This window comes from Pithys albifrons, chromosome 6 (genome assembly GCF_047495875.1).
Source record: "Pithys albifrons albifrons isolate INPA30051 chromosome 6, PitAlb_v1, whole genome shotgun sequence".
NCBI classification, from domain to species: domain Eukaryota; kingdom Metazoa; phylum Chordata; class Aves; order Passeriformes; family Thamnophilidae; genus Pithys; species Pithys albifrons.
In genome coordinates, this window is record NC_092463.1 from 62,038,216 (window position 1) to 62,056,152 (window position 17,937).

The 17,937-nt window shown below is 48.9% G+C and overlaps 1 protein-coding gene across 1 annotated transcript in view; it reads right to left on the minus strand.

The window, feature by feature from the left end:
* IGHMBP2 (immunoglobulin mu DNA binding protein 2) overlaps window positions 1–17,922 on the minus strand; it is a 29,997-nt gene extending 12,075 nt beyond the window's left edge. Inside the window, exons 1-8 of the mRNA XM_071559206.1 lie at window positions 17,832–17,922; window positions 16,441–16,610; window positions 16,025–16,217; window positions 15,315–15,412; window positions 9,305–9,468; window positions 8,375–8,575; window positions 5,335–5,482; window positions 2,756–2,930 (exon numbers count right to left, since the gene is read on the minus strand). Coding sequence (XP_071415307.1) covers window positions 2,756–2,930; window positions 5,335–5,482; window positions 8,375–8,575; window positions 9,305–9,468; window positions 15,315–15,412; window positions 16,025–16,217; window positions 16,441–16,610; window positions 17,832–17,905 — 1,223 coding nt within the window. The 5' untranslated portion in view covers window positions 17,906–17,922. The remainder of the gene's footprint in view (window positions 1–2,755; window positions 2,931–5,334; window positions 5,483–8,374; window positions 8,576–9,304; window positions 9,469–15,314; window positions 15,413–16,024; window positions 16,218–16,440; window positions 16,611–17,831) is intronic.
* Window positions 17,923–17,937: the final 15 nt, after the last annotated feature.

The following is a 17,937-nucleotide window of genomic DNA, read 5'->3' on the forward strand; positions in this document are numbered from 1 at the left end:
CCATTCCCACCACAGGGCTCTCCATGACGTTATATGCTGAATTAATAATGAGGAATTAATCGGCCTGAGAATATTTCACCTGTTAATAATTTCTATTATTTTACCACTCAATTAATTCCTACAGTGGTTGACTTCTATGCCAACAAAATCCTAAGTGCCCTGAGCAGATGTTTTTTACGTATCAATGACTTTAGAGAAATAAAATTGGCATAAAAGGTTGGACAGACACGATTGCAAATAGGATGCTTGGGAATATCTACTTTAAAGTACCTACAGTAAAGCTGACAAAGGGAGAATTCCCCAAACAAGCCCACAACAGCCAGTATTTGCTGCTCACTTGGTTTCACTTTGTTTCTCCTGCAGGAAAGGCTGTACTTGGCTCAAATGTACCTTCCAACAGCCTGCCCTGTGCATATCCAGAATAATCAGTACAGGGGGGAAAACAGGGAATTGTTTCCCATGGAAGGCTGGAGCTGTTCCCTCAGTCCTGGACTATCTTTTCTTATTCATCCCCGAGACAGGAGATGCTGGTGTGACTGATCTCTGCAGTACACACTGAATTTGGATGGAAAAGTCTGGAGAAGGATGTCACTGTGTCTTCCTGCCTCAGGAACATCACATTAAGGGGAGTTAATTAATGGATGTGCATCCAGAAGCTTCTGGATGGCAAAACCAGGCTGAGGCTGTCATGAACATGCAAAGTATTACCTGGGCTTTTCTCTCCTGGGTCAGCTTAAAGAGGTTTCACAAATAGATAAAGCAATAGTGAGGCTGTGAGGAATTCCTTTTCCCTGGATATTTTGGAAATTTTTTTTTGAATCCTTGAAAACATCAAGGAGGAGGGAAGCTTGTTCTATTCCAGCTGTGGAGGCTACCAGAGAAACCCAAGGCCTGACATGTGCTCTTCAGTGGCAAAGTGAAAGCAAATGCATTCAGACCTGACATGGGAATCAGCCAACTATGGAGCAAGGAGAACCAGCATGTGGACTTGGGATGGTGCAGACACCCAGACTGACCATTAACAAAGAAGCAGCAAAGTATTCCAGTGTTTGCCTAAGAAATGAGCTGAGAGCAAGAGGTTTGATAAACACCTGCTGATATGTGAAGGGAGCAAAACCAAATTCATAAATCAGAGCACTGATGTGGAGATTAATTAATTGGGCTGTTGGAAAAGGATGGAATGAAGGCTTAAGGGAACACAAGGCAAACAAATGTTCCTGTCAGACTGCAGGAAGTGTCCTGGCATTGAGGTGCCTGTTGGGATGGGGCCCAAATCCGGATGGAGGTCTGAAGCTGCTGCCAGTGAGGGTGAATTGCAGGGGCTGGAATTTGCTGTCACTGGGAGAGCACCCAGAGGAAAGCATCCAGCACAGGGAAGATGCAGGTGAATGGACTGCAAGGTGCACCCTGAGACAGCTCCAGCTGTGTCAGAAAGCAAAAGCAGCATCCTTCAGACTCTCCACCAAACACTCCCTATGCCTCAAGGGGATAAAAATTACAATAATAACTCATAAATGCTGAATCCATTGAGGGAAAAGCAGATAACAGGAAGGTAGTTGGAGTACCCCAGCATTCCAGCTGGACAGGAGCTTCCTGCCTGAGTGGGGCTGACTTCCCTTGCTGTAGTAACAGCTGAGCCTCCTGCCAGCCCAGATCCATCCCGGCTCACTTTAGACCCCAAAATAGGAGCCCACCCACTCCAGGCCTGCTGTCATCAATGGAGAAGGGGAAGGTGGGTGGAAGGGTTGGAGTCCTCCGCATGAATCATCCCTGGAAATAGCTCATCCCTTTCTCTGAACCAAAAGGAGGTGGCAGGTGATTTGGGGCCTTCAGGAGAGCTCTGGAATTACCTATGGAAGGAGGTGGAAGGGATCTGCCTCCATGCTGCTTCTCTTGGTCTGCAGGGATTGTGCTGGCACACACCTTTGAGAATTCCCAGCAACTTCAGAGCAGAGCCAAAGGCTTCCTGTGGGATTGCTGTCCCTGGCTGCAAACTCAGAGCCTTGGAAGTCTAGAGCAGCTGCCCAGCAGACATAGGACCTCTACCTGTTCTGTGGCTGGATGAGCTGCAGGTAAAGGCACCACCTGCCAGGAGAAACCTGCTCAGATGGAGCCATGTGAGACTTTCAGTAATGACTGTCTGTAACACAGCCCTGAAGGAATGGTAACAGCATGACCAGGGAGGGTCCAATAAGTAAACCCATTCTCAAATGTCTCCACAGGTGAGGATTGGGAAGCATCTGGCTGCATAAACAATTATAGAATCACAGAATCCATTGAGTTGGAAAAGACCTCTGAGATCATCAAGTCCAACCCTTGGTCCAACTCCAGTCCCTTTACCAGATCATGGCACTCAGTGCCACGGCCAAGCTCAGGTTTAAAACCTCCAGGGATGGGGAATCCACCCCCTCTCTGGGCAGCCCATTCCAATCCCTGAGCACTCTCTCTGCAAAGAATTTCCTTCTGATCTCCAACTTCAATTTCCCCTGGCAGAGCTTGACCCCCCTTGTCCTATTGCTGAGTGCCTGGGAGAAGAGACCAACCCCCACCTGGCCAGAACTTCCCTTCAGGCAGTTCCAGACAGTGCTGAGGTCACCTCTGAGCCTCCTCTTCTACAGGCTAAACACCCCCAGCTCCCTCAGCCTCTCCCCACAGCACTTGTGCTCCAGTCCCTTCTCCAGCCTCATTGCTCTTCTCTGGCCCTGCTCCAGCCAGAACTGAACACAACACTCAATGGGAGGAGCCAGGACTTTACCTGTGGGAGATGATGGTGGGGGGCAGCTGCTTGTGATCCCCAGCCAGGATGCACTTGGGAGCTTTCAGCAGAGGGATCCAGCAACTGGCTTCCAGAGCCTGAGCACACTCATCAATCACCACCAGGTCAAAGTGGTTTTCGGGCAGCAGCTTCAGTGGGCCATCAGAGGAAGCACCTGATGGAAGAAGGTACAATAATGTTTCTTTGCAGGGATTTGGAAATTCAGCTCTGCAGCCTGTGCCAGACACATATACATTGATATGTGTGTGTCAGGATTGTTTTTGCCAGTTCCTGTTTGTCCCTTTTTTCCTGGCATCTGGGCCCAGAAGCTTCCAAGTCTCTTTAAAAACAGCAATGAAACCCAGGCACTGAAGAGAACAATATCCTTGAGTGCTTCACCCAGCACAGAGCAATGAACACCCACCTTCCTGCTGCTCCCCAGTGCAAACAAAACTCCTCATCACCAATTCTGAAAGGGTGGGGGAATGGACATCCACCAGTCTGGTAACTGAGGGACATCCAGAGAGGGAAAGATGGGCTGAGCCCCCAGCTCATCTGCCCTGCTGACCCTGGCTGTGCCACTCTGTCCTTCCTCATGGCACTGGGAGAAGGGAAAGCACAGGACAAGTAACCAAACCACTACAGCAAGGGCTCATTTTTAACATCAGAAGACCAGTTGTAACATCAACCAACCAACCCTGCCACTCTTCCTGCCCTAACCCAGACCTGCTGATACTGATCCACACATTGATCAGAAATCTGAATTTCAGGGCCATCAAAATCTCCCTCAATTCATAAGGAAAAAAGATGCGAAAGGAGGAGAGGAGGGTTAAGAAGCCAGCACGCCAGGACAGAAGATTTTCACTCACAGAAATGTTTTACCCAAAGCTCCTGTGCTATTCCTTCTGCTTTCCTCCTTTGAAAGCAGATCTGAGAGGGGGGGATTTGGCTTTGCCACTGTAAATCCTGCTGCCTCTACAGCTCTGCATCACTTCCGATGTTGGTTTGTCATCTAAGACATGGTATTTTCCTTTAAAAACTGTTTTCCAGCCTATAAATCCCCTCTGGGGAGAGGGGCACAGTTAGAATCTGAATTTTGGCTCTTGCCATGCTGAGGGTGGAAGGAGGAGAAATGGAAATAGGAAGGTTCCTTCTATCCAAACCAGCCTGTGCCAGCGTGGTCTGTTTTTTTTCCCTCCCAAGCTTTTATTGAACTGCCACTAACTAAAGGTCACTGATGTCTCTGAGTGTTGCCATGATTAGATTTTCTCTGTGTTGAAGCCACCAGTGGGGCAGTTGGGTTTCAGAACAGTCATTCCCATCAAATCCACAGGTTCAGAGTAATCCAACCACTGCTTAACAAAATCCAACCCCTTTGTTTGCCCACCACCTCTCCCTGAAGCAAAAATCCACAGACCGCCCCAGCTGGGAAGGTCCAGCCCCTGGAGAAAATCACAGCTGATCACCAAAACTACCAGTTTTACTGAAAAAAGGAAACCTCCCTCTGTTTTGCAGGCAAAAATAAAAGAAGTGAAAGGCCAATTCCCAGGGAAACAAAGGGAGGATTTATCTTTGCTTTAACCTTCACTCCAGGAACTTGTCCCATGAGGTCCTTTTTTATGATCCAAAATTATTGATGTTTCCCTTCAGGAAATGATCCCTGAGCAACCAAATCTGAAGATTTTAAGTGGAGCATTAAACATCTGAGCTAGAAAAGTCCTTTAACATGTACTAAACTTTAACCACTCACAACCCCCTCCATTGCAGGGGTATTACCTTCCTACCTGTAGATGCAAATGCCTGATGGATACCTGGATCTGGTCCCTAAATCCTGTGTGACACCACACTTTTTTTTTTTTTAAATAAATAATTAATAACTAATAAAGGAAAAAGAAATATATGAAATGCAGATAAAATATATAAAATTAAATATAATAAATACATAAAATATACAAACTTGTAATATATAGTATATTAAAATATAAAATATATAATTGTATATAATTATAATAGATTACAATGTATTATTATAACATAATATTGTTATATATGATATGAAATTTAAAAATATATTAAAAGTAAGAATATCTGATTTATGTTTTAAAGACAGATACTTAAGACAGTAGCCTGGTTTGAGGCCAAAAAGGAGGAAGTTTTATCTTATGTCTCCCCAGTTCAGGAATAATCACTTGGGTGATTACAGAACTAACCAAATGCAGGCTATGGAAACACATGCTGGATTCCATCAGTCCTGGAAATGATCCAAGCAGGGAAGCAATCCCATGTGACTTATGCAATCAATAGCAGATTGCACACCTCCAGCAGCTCTTTTTTACTCACTGAACTCTCAGCTCCTCCTCAGAACTAAGAAAGGCCCTTCCAGACCCCTATTCTGTGCTGAACAATGCCCTGTGCCAGAGGGTAAACTGGGAGAATCCCCCTCTGGAGGGGTTTGGGAAACTCCACTGAGCTCCCAGGAGCTTGGAGCAGGATAAGTCTCCTGGACTTCCTTGCAGGGCACATGGTTTGCCTGAGTCCTGGCAAAGGGAGGTAAAATCCTGGACAGGGGGATGCCACACCTGTATTGGTGGCCAGGACAACGCTGGCGTGGGTGAGGGCTGAGGCCATGGCAGCTTCTTCTCGCTCCTTCAGCTCCTTCCTCAGGGTCTTTACCTCGCTCAGGAAATGGCTCCGCTCTCCCTTGTCTTGGGCCTTTTTGGTTTTTGCCTAGAAAACAGAGAAATAAGGATAGAACCAGCTGTTTCTGGTCAGCTCAGCCCATCTGACAGCCGAGTGTATGACCAGCCAAGTCTGGGCACAAAGCAGGGAGGAAGGTTTGGGAAGAGGGGTCTTGTGCCTCTGCTGGGTGAGGAACTGGGATTTCCTATGTCATCCTGCTCTGTGGCTCAGGGAAGCAGGGCCTCTCTGGCTCTTGAAAGAAGGAGGGCTCCCAAAGTCACAGCAGCATCTCTGAGCTGCAGTAAATGACTCAGAGCAGCATCTGGATATGCCATGGCTTCTTTTGGCAGCACTGTTAAATATATCTAACACATCAAACCACCAGCACTTCCAGACCAGCAGCCATGAGACCACTGCAGGCACCCTGAGCAATCCCAGAGGGAAATTGGGATCATTTCCTTGGAGGTAAGGCTGATGACTTTGAGAATGACTTTTATATGCAGCAAACCAATAAGACCTGGTTGTTCCTATGGTCATGCTCTGGATTGATGGGTTTTCCAGGGTCTAACATGGAACTGCTCGTGTTGCAGCCTCTGCTCAGACACTTGTTTGGGTTGAACTTGTAGGTATTTAAAACTCTGAAACCTTCATGTGTCTGTCAAGTGGAGTCAAAAATGGGCTCAGAAATTCCAGGGGAGGGATCATAGAGAGGCAGATCTGTGACCTTACATGCAGTTCTTCCTTAGCTGGATCTGACGGACAGGTGGACATCAGCACTGACTGAGCTGAAGGAACAAAGCAACTGACTATCAACTTCCTCACTGCTGGAACCAGGAATATTAGAGGGGTAAAGTGATGATGCCAGCAGGGCCAAGGAGAATGTCTATATTACTAAAAATATCTAGTTAATAAATTAACAACAGCAACTGTTCTCTGATGATGGCTGGTGACACTCAGATCCAAACATCTGCCTGATTCTGGGCTCTGGAAACAGCTTAGGGAGCAGGGAGCACAGTCCAGAGGGAACAGAGCACAGGATAGTGTCTGGCACATGGTCAGCCTGGATCTCATCCATTCCTAACTAGGTCTCCATGGGTGCCATGTGGCTCTAATTGTTGCCAGCTCTCTCATTTGGGCCCCTACCCACCCACTCATTGGTCTGGGAGTTGTATTTAAGGCCAGGTCAGGCTAAGCCTGGTTTCTTTCCTGGGTTACCTGTCTTCTTCCTCTGGGCTATGACCTGGACCTGGACCTGGACCTGGACCTGGACCTGGACCTGGACCTGGACCTGGACCCTGGACCTGGACCTCTCTTGCTCAGGTTCTGTGGGGCTGCAGCCTTGCTGGTGCAGAGTACCCAAGAAGCCAGTTGAAGAAAGGAGGCACAAACATGTAGGAAATGCCCACAGAGACCACAGGGCATTATTTCTGTTACTGGGACTTCCCTGGTTTGGGATTCTGGTGAAGGGAAGGAGTGAGAAGAATCAAAATGTGGAGTTGCAAAGGAAGAAATTATAACAGGGACAAGTAGGGAATGTGGCAGGGGAGAAAATGAGGCAGGAAGAGGGAAATATGAGCCCGGACCTCAGAGGTGAGCCTAGAGAGAGATATGGAATGAGTCAGGGTCACGTTCTGTGACACACTTGATTGTGGGCAGCTCAAAACAAGGTGGACTGCAGCTCTTGGGTTTTTGTTTGGTATTTTGGGGTGAAATTACATTCCCACAATCCTCTTCCTAGGGAGGAAGCAGATGGAGATCTTAGTGGTGAAGGTTCCTGCTTTCTCCATAATTTCCCTCTTACTATGCAAAATCAGAAGTGAAAAAACTCTCAGCTTTCAAAGAGCCTCCCAAGGAGAGGAAAAGCAAAATTAATAAATAGTGAGAACAATGGAAAATAAATTAAGAAGTAAAAAAATTACTTCTGGACAGTGCTTTCACTAGAACAGGAGGGAAAATAACCCAGCTAGTATCAAAACCTCATCCCAAGCAATGGAGCTGCTTTGTAAGTTAAGTTCAGGAAAATTAGGTTGAGAAAGAAATTAAAGATGCATTTTTAAATATGCTCTGCTTTCTACTTGAGGTGGCTGAGAGTGGGAGGGAGTGTCAGGACAGGCAGACAGCTTGCTAGAAGTGAATTAATGATGGCAGTGTTTCTCTGGTGAAGGGGATGGCAGGAACCTCGCCAGACACATGATGAGAGGGGCAGGGCACAGCAGCAGGGACAGAGATTTTCCCAGTTCCATGAGGGATTCAGCCAGGAGGAGATTTCCCCTCCAGCAGATGAAGATCATGGAATTCCAGAATGGTTTGGGTGGGAAGGGACCTTAAAGGCCACCCAGTTCCACCCCCCTTCCACTATCCCAGGTTGCTCCAAGCCCTGCACAGCCTGGCCTTGAACACTTGCAGGGATGGGGCAGCCACAGCTTCTCTGGGCAACCTGTGCCAGGGCCTCATCACCCTCACAGGGACCAATCTCCCTAATGTCTAATTTTCTAACCTCCAATCAGAGTAAATGGATCAATCCAGGCCACTCTGGATCCTTTCCCAGCTCTTACTCTTAGTTCCCTGCACTCTGCCATTATTTTTCTCTCCCCTGAACTGTCCTTTCTCCTGTTGCCTGGCCCCAAAGACAGGCCCCCAATAAACCCCCTGCCTGAAAACAGGAAGATCCAAAACGAGTATCCCTGGGGACTCACAGTGTCCTGAACCCCCAAACACCTGGTTCAGCCATGGTGCAGATTGGCTCAGGTCAGGACTAGTCACAGACTTGCCCCTAGTCACTGATTTTTGGGATAACCCAGAGCACTTGGCTGCAGGGATTGGCTTCTAAGGATATCTGGGATGTGGTAGAATTGCCCCCTTTTTTTAGGGAGGAATCAGGTACTGTAACCAAGAGCTGCACCAGGTCATCCACGTGGGATGTGCTGCAGGGACACATACCCAGGCATGGTCAATGTCCTTCCTGATATCTGCCACTATCTGGGCGTTGTCCCCACGGGCCAGCACTGCATCCAGGGAATGCTGCTGGATGGGCTCCAGCAGGCGAGCGGGGTGGCCCAGCCGCAGGATCCGGGCCTTGGAGCTGGCCAGCCTTTCCACCAGGTTATCCACAGCCACGTTGGAAGGGGCACAGCACAGCACCTGTGAGGAGAAACCATGTGCTTGGTACCTCCAAGGACACCAGAATCCTGGAATAGAAGTCTCCAAGCAGGAAGAAGCAGAGAGAGGGAGGCCAACAGGCATGTATTGGGAATAAACCACCCACATCTCCAGGCTCCAAAGTTAATTCTCACCTTGCTTTGCAGCACTAGTGCAGGGTCCCCAATAAATAGCAAACCTGGGCTTTGAAGCTTCTATCAGCACCTAATATGAGCTGGTGGGGGAAGTCCCCGATCCCTGCAAGCCAAGCCAGGCTCTGGATTATCACAGCTCCTATGGAAGCTGCTCCAGCTGCCACAAAGCCCAGGAGGGAACATAAAAATGACAAAATCCCAGAAAGGTTGGGGTTGGAAGGGATGACCCTTTTTCCACCCCCTGCCATGGACAGGGACATCTTCCACTATCCCAGGTTGCTCCAAGCCCCATCCAACCTGGGCTTGGACACTTGCAGGGATGGGGCAGTCACAGCTTCTCTGGGCAACCTGCCCAGAGCTTCATCACCTACACAAGGAAGAATTTCTCCCCAGTATCCAACCCAAATTTCCCCTCTTTCAGTTTGAACCCCCTCCCCCTTGTTCTGCCACTCCAGTTCCTGATGAATTGCTCCTCTCCAGCTTCCTTGCAGACCCTTCCAGATACTGGGAGGTGCTGTGAGGTCTCCACACAGGGAGAGGTGGTTGCTGTCACCACAGCCCTGCCCCAGCCCCTCACCTTGAGGCCTTGCTGCACAGCCTGCAGGATGATCTCCACCAGTGTTGTGGTTTTCCCTGTGCCAGGTGGTCCATGGATGATGGCAAGCTCTCTCTGAGCCAGGGAGAAGGAGACAGCTTCCCTCTGGGATTCATCCAGTGAGGTATTGAAAAACTTCAGAGGCTCTGGGGAGACAGCAGGAGGGTCACTGGGACCTCAACCCTAACGGGGAGGTGACTGAGAGGCACAAATCTAGGAATACAAGAAGCTCTCTGCAGCCACCCTGAATCTGTTTGATGATGAGGAGAAAGTTGGGAGGAAGGCCTAAAAGACCCCAGAATGTAAAAGTAAGGCTTGTTATGCTTCCAAAACAAACACACTGTCCTTCCTGCATCTGTGTCTTCCCCATTCCCTGCCCATCCCTGATATTTCACATTCAGGTGTGAAAATGGCCAGTCAGTGTTGGAATTCCCAGCATTTAAAGAGGCATTTAGCTGCTCTGACATGAAACAGGAGGGTTTTCCTGGCTGTGGAGGGAGCTCTGGGTTTGTTTTGCAGGTGAGCCAGCATATTTAGGTAATCTTCAGTGGAAATTGGGAAGGAAGTGGCTGATCTTGCAAACAGATCAATCCCATTCCAGTTAAACCCAACACAGCACTAGTGAAAAAGCAGCAGGAAAACCTACAGTCTGTGAGCAGAACAGAGCAGCCCTGTATGGGTCAGCAAGGACTTGGAAGGAAAAGATAAGAACAGCAATTTAAATGGTAAAACTAAAATTAGTTTCAGCTTCAATAAGAAAGGAAACAAGAGAAAAGAATATGCAAATTGTATTAGAAGAGAATTGGTTTCACTGCAAGACCCAATTCTCACAAGCTGCTTTTTACCTCCCAGATATATCTCATTTAGGCCCAAATTTATTCTCATCCCCCCTAATCCTGCTGCTAATCTCCCTGTTCATTATGGGAGTTAATTACAGCAGAGATGATGACTCATTACACTGAGGTTTCCCGAAAATAACGTTCCCACAAAAGCTTACATAAGACACATCTCTGGGCATCATTCCCTGCTGGGCATCATGTGGTTTATCCCTCTCTTTGCATTAAGGGCTGGATTAAAAACAGGGAAGTTTCTCCTGGTTTTAGGCAGGTGAACTCATGTGGGACCTGTGGCTTTTGAAGCAGCACAACTAAATGAGGTGTCTGGGTTAGACAAAAACCAGCGGTTAAAAAGGTGGTGACGGAGATTTGGGGCTAATGGTACTTTTTGCTGCTAATTTGCCTCTTGCTTTATATATAGTTTTTGGGTGAGTGTGCTAATGACTAAGAGAAGACCAGGAAACATCCCATGGGCTGGGGAAACAGCAAGAATAGCTTAAAAACTCCAAGGCATTTCCCACAGTGAGGAACAGCCGGGATGTAGGAGTCATTGATGTTTCCTTGCTCAAGGATGAGCTCAGGAACTTCTCCAGGCGTGTGCCCACCATCATCCCTTCCAACCACATGCTTCCAGGAGCTGCTGTGTGGGCAGGCTGGGAATGTGCCTCTTCTGGGCTGGGCACACTGTTGAGGAACAGGGAAGAGCCTCTTAAGGGATGTTGGGCTCCTCTAAGGTCTTCTCCATCCACCAGCTGGGCTGCAAGTAGCCTCACATGAAGAATCATAGAATGGATTGGGTTAGAAAAGCCCCCCGAGATCATCAAGTCCAACCCTTGGTCCAACTCCAGTCCCTTTACCAGATCATGGCACTCAGTGCCACGTCCAATCCCTGTTTAAAAACCTCCAGGGATGGGGAATCCACCCCCTCTCTGGGCAGCCCATTCCAATCCCTGAGCACTCTCTCTGCAAAGAATTTTTTTCTGATCTCCAACTTCAATTTCCTCTGGCAGAGCTTGAGCCCATCGTGCCCCCCTGTCCTATTGCTGAGTGCCTGGGAGAAGAGACCAACCCTCACCTGGCCAGAACTTCCCTTCAGGCAGTTCCAGACAGTGCTGAGGTCACCTCTGAGCCTCCTCTTCTCCAGGCTAAACACCCCCAGCTCCCTCAGCCTCTCCCCACAGCACTTGTGCTCCAGTCCCTTCTCCAGCCTCGTTGCTCTTCTCTGGCCCCGCTCCAGCCCCTCAATCTCTTTCCTGACCTGAGGGGCCCAGAACTGAACACAACACTCAAGGTGTGGAGGTTTACCCACTGCAGCAGGGCTGGCCCAGAGCACTCCATAAGGAATTGATTTAGAATTTGCACCAGCACTCCCAGAAACACCTGGTAGTTCAGTCTAGCCCAGGGCATCAGCTCTGCACAGCTGCCTCCTGTTTTGCCAAGGTTGTCCATCCCAGATCCCAACCAGGCCGTGAGGAGGAGGAATGGAAATCTGCACCCTCAGGTCTGGCAGGGACATGTGGCTGGGGTGGCCAGGTAATTCTGCCCTGAAGGACAACTTGATTTAGGAGCTTGGTGTTGAAAAAACAAATCACTTTGGCTCATTTCCAGGGACTGAGATGATTTTCTGTGCAATTCCAGCTGCTCTGGTGAAGCAGTGGGTTGGGGTGGGCTATTAAAGCCCAGGAAAGGGGTCTTTGCACCAAAAGATGGGGAAAATGTGCTTTCCAAAGTATATTCCTCACCATCAGTGCGTGAAGCACCACCAGCAAAGCAGACCCCACCAGCAGTCCTTCAGAACAACCTCACTGCAGCCAGTGCTGTTGGACAGAATCCAGGTGGGTACTTCAGCCTGAATCAGGAACCTTTTCTGTTCTCCCTAGGTAATATTTGGCATCTGAGCTGTCTGGACTGCTTAGTCTTCCTCATAAATCCCAGGGGCCTCTCCACAGCCCCTGGGATCACTTAGGGGTGTCACGTGGCAGGGGGACAAGGAGCATTTAGGATTTTTTGCAAGTGACTTTTTCCAGGAAGCCCAAGGAAGTCTTGCTAGAAATCTCTGGTGCTTCCCCAGTGCCAGATTGACCCTTACTGGGAACATTCCTGCCTTTTAACCAGGCTTTTTTCTTCCTTCTTTCTCCTTTTATAGCCACGGGGAGAGTAAAATACAAGCCAGGCCTTTCACAGCCAGTATGTGGGAACAGAAATGAACATCCCATACTTTCTCCAGACCAGCATCACAGGAAAGAGCTGGCAGCTATTACTGACCTGCACGGGTAAGGATTCCAAAAGGAAAAGGGGGTGTTTCCTTCTTGGATGGCCGTGAGGAGCACAGCAAGCAGAGCAATGCTGGCCTCTGCTGGCAAGCAAAGTGACTCCACAACCCCCTGTTCCCCAAATACAGGGGGCCCACACGTATGCTGAGAGCAGGAGGGGAATGCTTGGAGAAGAGTTTGGGTGTGGAGGCTCTAACAGGGCCACAAGTGCAGCTGAAAGTGGAAGAGACACAAGCAGAGCACCTGGATTCTGTTTCCCAGGAAGTCTGACAAGGGCAAAAGTCCCACTCAGTTCAGAGTCTGCCTTTTTGGAAAGCTTATTCTGCCACTTGTAACCTTTCTGGAGGCAGCAAGGTGAGCTTTGGAGGTGCTTTGTGCCAGTCCCATTCTCAGCTGCAGATCCCAACTACCCACTGGTGAAACCTTCCAGGGTTTTTTTGACTATTCCATAGGTCATTCCTCCCACAGTCTGTCTCACGTTACTGTGTTAGGATGAGGATGTTTATTGTTGCATTTTTAAGTGTTTTGAAAGAACTTGGGCTTTGTGCTGGGGGGGGCTGCTGGTGTCTGATAATTAATTACTAAAATGCACAGCGGTCTCAGAACCCACCAAAAGTCCTGCTTGAAAAATGAGGCTTCTCATTTTTTTGCACACATAAAAAAATCAGATTTAGGCTCCTGGAGCTGATTTTTCCCTCTCTCCTGCCCATGGCTTTCTGTCTTTGGATTGCAGTGAGCTCATATCACATCCCAGAATGGCATTGACACAGATGTGTGTCTAGACAGGCAATTTTAGGAGCTGTACAGAACTTATTGACTCAGCCTGCTGATGGCTTTGCTAGAAATCAGGTAATGGATGGGATGAGGCAGATACAGGAAAGCATCTCCCAGAGAAACCAGGCTAATGGGTGTTGGGTCAAGAACAGACACACTGTGAAGCACCTGAGTGCTGGGAGGTTTTTGTGCCCTTCTGTGTCACAGCCCTTCAGCTCAGTGCAGGCTGGCAGATCAAGGACCTGTTTGAAGTTATTTAATTCCTGGCCATGGATTAATCTAAATTAATTCATTTACTTTAATTGTAATTCAGAATTAATTTCATATATAATTTTATAATTTAAAATGTCACCTATAAGTGTAATTATATTTATTTTATATTGACATTCTGTTTGTTGCATATTATTAATAAAATACCTATTTATATTTATAAATTTATATTTTTGTATAAATGTATATTTTACTATAATAGTGTTTTAAATTGTCATTATTATTATATTACTCTGTAATATATTATATATAAAATTATAAGCTTTATTATTATATTTACATTGTTATTCATTACACCATATTATTATTTCTGTTTAGTAATTAATTTTAATATATCACTATAACTAATATATTTTAATTTATAATTAATCTAAATCACAAAACATTTCTCTAGTCAGGGAGAAAGCAGCTCTAAAGGTAACTGGGAGGCCTTTGCACTCTGCCAGAGTATTTTGCTGATCTCAGGTGATGCCTTCTCATATTTCATCTCCTCTGCCTGTCTGACATGGCTGAATGTTTCCATCCATCAATATTCCCAGAGCTGGCAAGATGTAAAATTCATCTCTGCTCAGTTTGGCAATCTGGTGAGGAGGAGCTTTCCTTCATTACAGACAGTTCTGCTCCCTCAAGGGTGAAAGCAGAATTGAAGCTGTTAAGAAAGTTCAAGATTAAAATTTAATTCTTTTATCTCATATTCAAAACTTTGAGTGTGCACCAAGGTCCCCAAAAGGGCTGACTCAGACCAGGATCAGTGCTTAGACATATAGATATGACTCATTAATATCCATTTCTTGCCCTTGGTATATCCTTTTGGAAGCCAAGCTTGGCAGGAGGGTGCCTGGAGAGAGAGGGCAAACCACTGTGGGCAGCCAAATCTATAATGAAAGGAAGAGAAACACTGCAGGGAGCTGTGGTGGGCAGGGAAATGAGGGAATCCTGGAAGGGATGGATTGCATGAGCAGGGAGAGGAGAGACCTGAGCTCTGGGCATGGCTTAGACCCAGACTTAACCCACCCTCTGCTCTGCTTTCCTGAGTTTTGCAGCCCGAGGATATTTCACTCTGACAAGGGATAACATCCATTTAGCAGTCCTTGGTGTTTGATACAGTTGCTGGTGAGGGGTGTTGGTTTCCCCTTGGTTTCTCTGAAAGGTTAAACTGTGTAATTTCATCTTCTGGTTTTTTTTCCAAAGACTCACAACAAAGGGGATTCGACTTATATCCAATTTTTTGGACAGATGTTGATAAAACCAAGTGGTGAAGTGTTAAGTATTTGGTGAAACCAGAGCTGCAACTCGACTGAACACAACCAGAAGGCTGTAAAAACAATAATCCAAGTGTTCCCATGCTGTTCCAAACAGCCACTTAATTCCCATGGAGGCAGAGTTACTGGATTTTCATAGAGAAGCAGCACTGGCAGTTTCTGATTTTGGGAGTTTATGGATGGGGCTGGGGCTGGAATCAAATGAGAAATTCCTCATAAATTGGATTGGATTTCAGACTCATGAATGTGTGCAAAGCAATTCCCCCATCACAAATTCTGCCTGTTCCATGCCAGAACTCAGCTCTCCTTGGCATGCTCTGAGAAAAGGGAGCATTAACCAGCTGAAGAGTCTCTTCCAAGAGTCTTTCTATGAGGGAAATGTGTCCAGTATAAACCAATATGAACGCTGAGTGTTCCATGTTAGCACTGATGGCTCGTGCTCAACACTTGGGTCTCTCCTGGAGCCAAGTGACTGCAAGTGTGGAAAAAAACTATACATGGGGCAGAGTTTTTGTGTTCCTGTGGGCAATTCCCAAAAATGCCCACAAAACCTGCTGAAATAACCCTCAATCCTTACTTGTTTCACTGGATGCCCTCGGAGCAGAGGCAAAGAAGAGGACGTCGATCAGGTCGGAGGCTGGGCCGCCACGGTACTGCTTGAGTGCAGTTAAAGCTCTGCCAAAGAAGGGAATATCCAGGTTACAGGCAGAGCAGGAATTCTTCTGGAGACTCCCAAGGACCCAGAGATAGGCTTTGGGCACAGACAGAACTGTTCCAAAGCTGAACAATGTTACCCTACAAGACTAATCCCACCTAATTCCTGCATCCCGCAATGTTCCCACACACATGCCTGTGTTGGTCAGGCTTCCACTTCCCATTACTCCAGCTTGGTACAGCCAAATGTGCCTGTCCAACATGTTAACTCAGCAAAGAGCTACTCATTCCTCCTGCCAGGATGGAAAAAGGACCAGGAGAGTAGCAGAAGTGATGCAACTGCACCAAAATAGGCAGCTGGGAGAGCGACAGAGAAGAGCAGGAACCAACCAGCAGGTGGGTAAATTTAGGCTGTTGTGTGAATTATCCCAGTATGGATTCCCTCAGTGGGCAGCACAAAAAGGAAGGTGGGTACTTCCCCTCAGTGGAGCTGCTGTAGGAGCAAGAGGAGTGAGACGGGAAAGGAGAGGAACCAAGCCTTGTGAATAAACTGGGAAGTGTCTGGGACTAAACTTGGCAATTCTGACGTGGCTCTCAGAGCCCTGGGCAGAGGGGCCCCAGCTGAGGCCTCACCTTTTGAGCCTGTTGTAGGTGACATCATTGGCCAACTTGAGCAGGCGGAAGGAGCGCTCGTGGTCCAGGCTCAGCTCCCCATCCCGGGGCTCCTCCAGGGCCACGGTCACTGCCTTGGAGGTGACACGTGTCACAACGCCAGTGGCCAGTGGGTCACCCTGCCCAGCTGAGTCGTAGAGCCCCACGATGTCCCCTGCAAAGGCAAGTTTGGAGAGCGTGAGGGGGGGGAAATGTGTGGCTGCCCCATCCCTGGAAGTGTTCCAGGCCAGGCTGGACAGAGCTTGAAGCAGACTGGTCTAGTGGAAGGTGGCCCTGCCTACAGCAGCAGGTGGGAGTTTAAGATTCGTTCCAACCCAAACCATCCCATAATTGTGTGATCTCTTTTCTTCTTTTGGAAAGACAGGAATGTCCCTTACCAGGCCCAAAGCTGTTGGAGGGCAGCTCGGTGTCCGAATCCCATTTCCTGGGCTGGAATGTGACGAGGAGACGCCCGTAGAGGCCAGTTCTCTGACTGGTGACCTGGAGTTTGAGCAAGCAGACACCTCTCCGCTGCAGTTCCTTCAGGGAGACGCTCTCCTGCCATGCCCTGGGAATCACACACACCAGGGAACACCATCGGGATGGGGCTGAGAGTCAAAGCTCCAGGTGACAGAGTGGAATGACCTTGCGCTGGCTCCTGACACCTCCATCATTGTGGTTGGGTAAGGGGGTCTAAGAGGGATACAGGTGAGCTGGTCCTACAGAGGTGAGTCCAGCAGGGTTTCTCATGGGGTGGTTTCCTATTGGGATGGGCTGGTTAGAAAGGTGGGATTGTAGCTGCGTTTCTATAGGTGACAGGAGGGTTTCCCCAGGTGACACTGAGTCCCAGGTGGGGGTCCCCCACAGTTTCCATAGGTGACAGAGGGTCCCAGCTGAGCGTCCCCCAAGTTTCAATAGGTGACACTGTGTCCCAGGTGGGGGTCCCCTAAAGCTTCCATAGGTGACACTGGGTCCCAGGTGAGGGTCCCCCAAAGTTTCCAAAGGTGACACAGGTCCCAGGTGGGGGTCCCCCAAAGTTTCCAAAGGTGACACAGGTCCCAGGTGGGGGTCCCCCAAAGCTTCCATAGGTGACAGAGGGTCCCAGGTGAGGGTCCCCCAAAGCTTCCATAGGTGACACTGGGTCCCACGTGAGGGTCCCCCAAAGCTTCCATAGGTGACACTGGGTCCCACGTGAGGGTCCCCCAAAGCTTCCATAGGTGACACCGGGTCCCAGGTGAGGGTCCCCCAAAGCTTCCATAGGTGACACTGGGTCCCAGGTGGGGGTCCCCCAAAGTTTCCGAAGGTGACACAGGTCCCAGGTGGGGGTCGCCCAAAGTTTTCATAGGTGACAGAGGGTCCCAGGTGAGGGTCCCCCAAAGTTTCCAAAGGTGACACAGGTCCCAGGTGGGGGTCCCCCAAAGCTTCCATAGGTGACAGAGGGTCCCAGGTGAGGGTCCCCCAAAGTTTCCGAAGGTGACACAGGTCCCAGGTGGGGGTCCCCCAAAGTTTCCATAGGTGACAGAGGGTCCCAGGTGGGGGTCCCCAAAGCTTCCATAGGTGACAGGGGATCTGGGTGAGGGTCGCTCCAGGTTTCCCACGGGTGAGAGCAGGTCCCAGGTGATGGCTCCTCAGGGTCCCAGGGGTGGGCTCCCTCTGCTTTCCCACAGATGACAGCGGGTCCCAGGGGAGGGCCCCTCAGATTCCCACGGGTGTCAAGGAGTCCCTGCGTGTGTTCCCCCTCTACCCAGGATTGGAGGGCCCCCCTCCGGGTACGTGTCCCGGTCCGTACCTGCTCTGGGCCAGCTCCGCCTCCCGCTCCTCCCGGAGCAGTTCCAGGTGCCGCTCCGCCGCCTCCGCCGCCATGGCTGCCACGAGGCCCCGCCCACCGTCCCCTG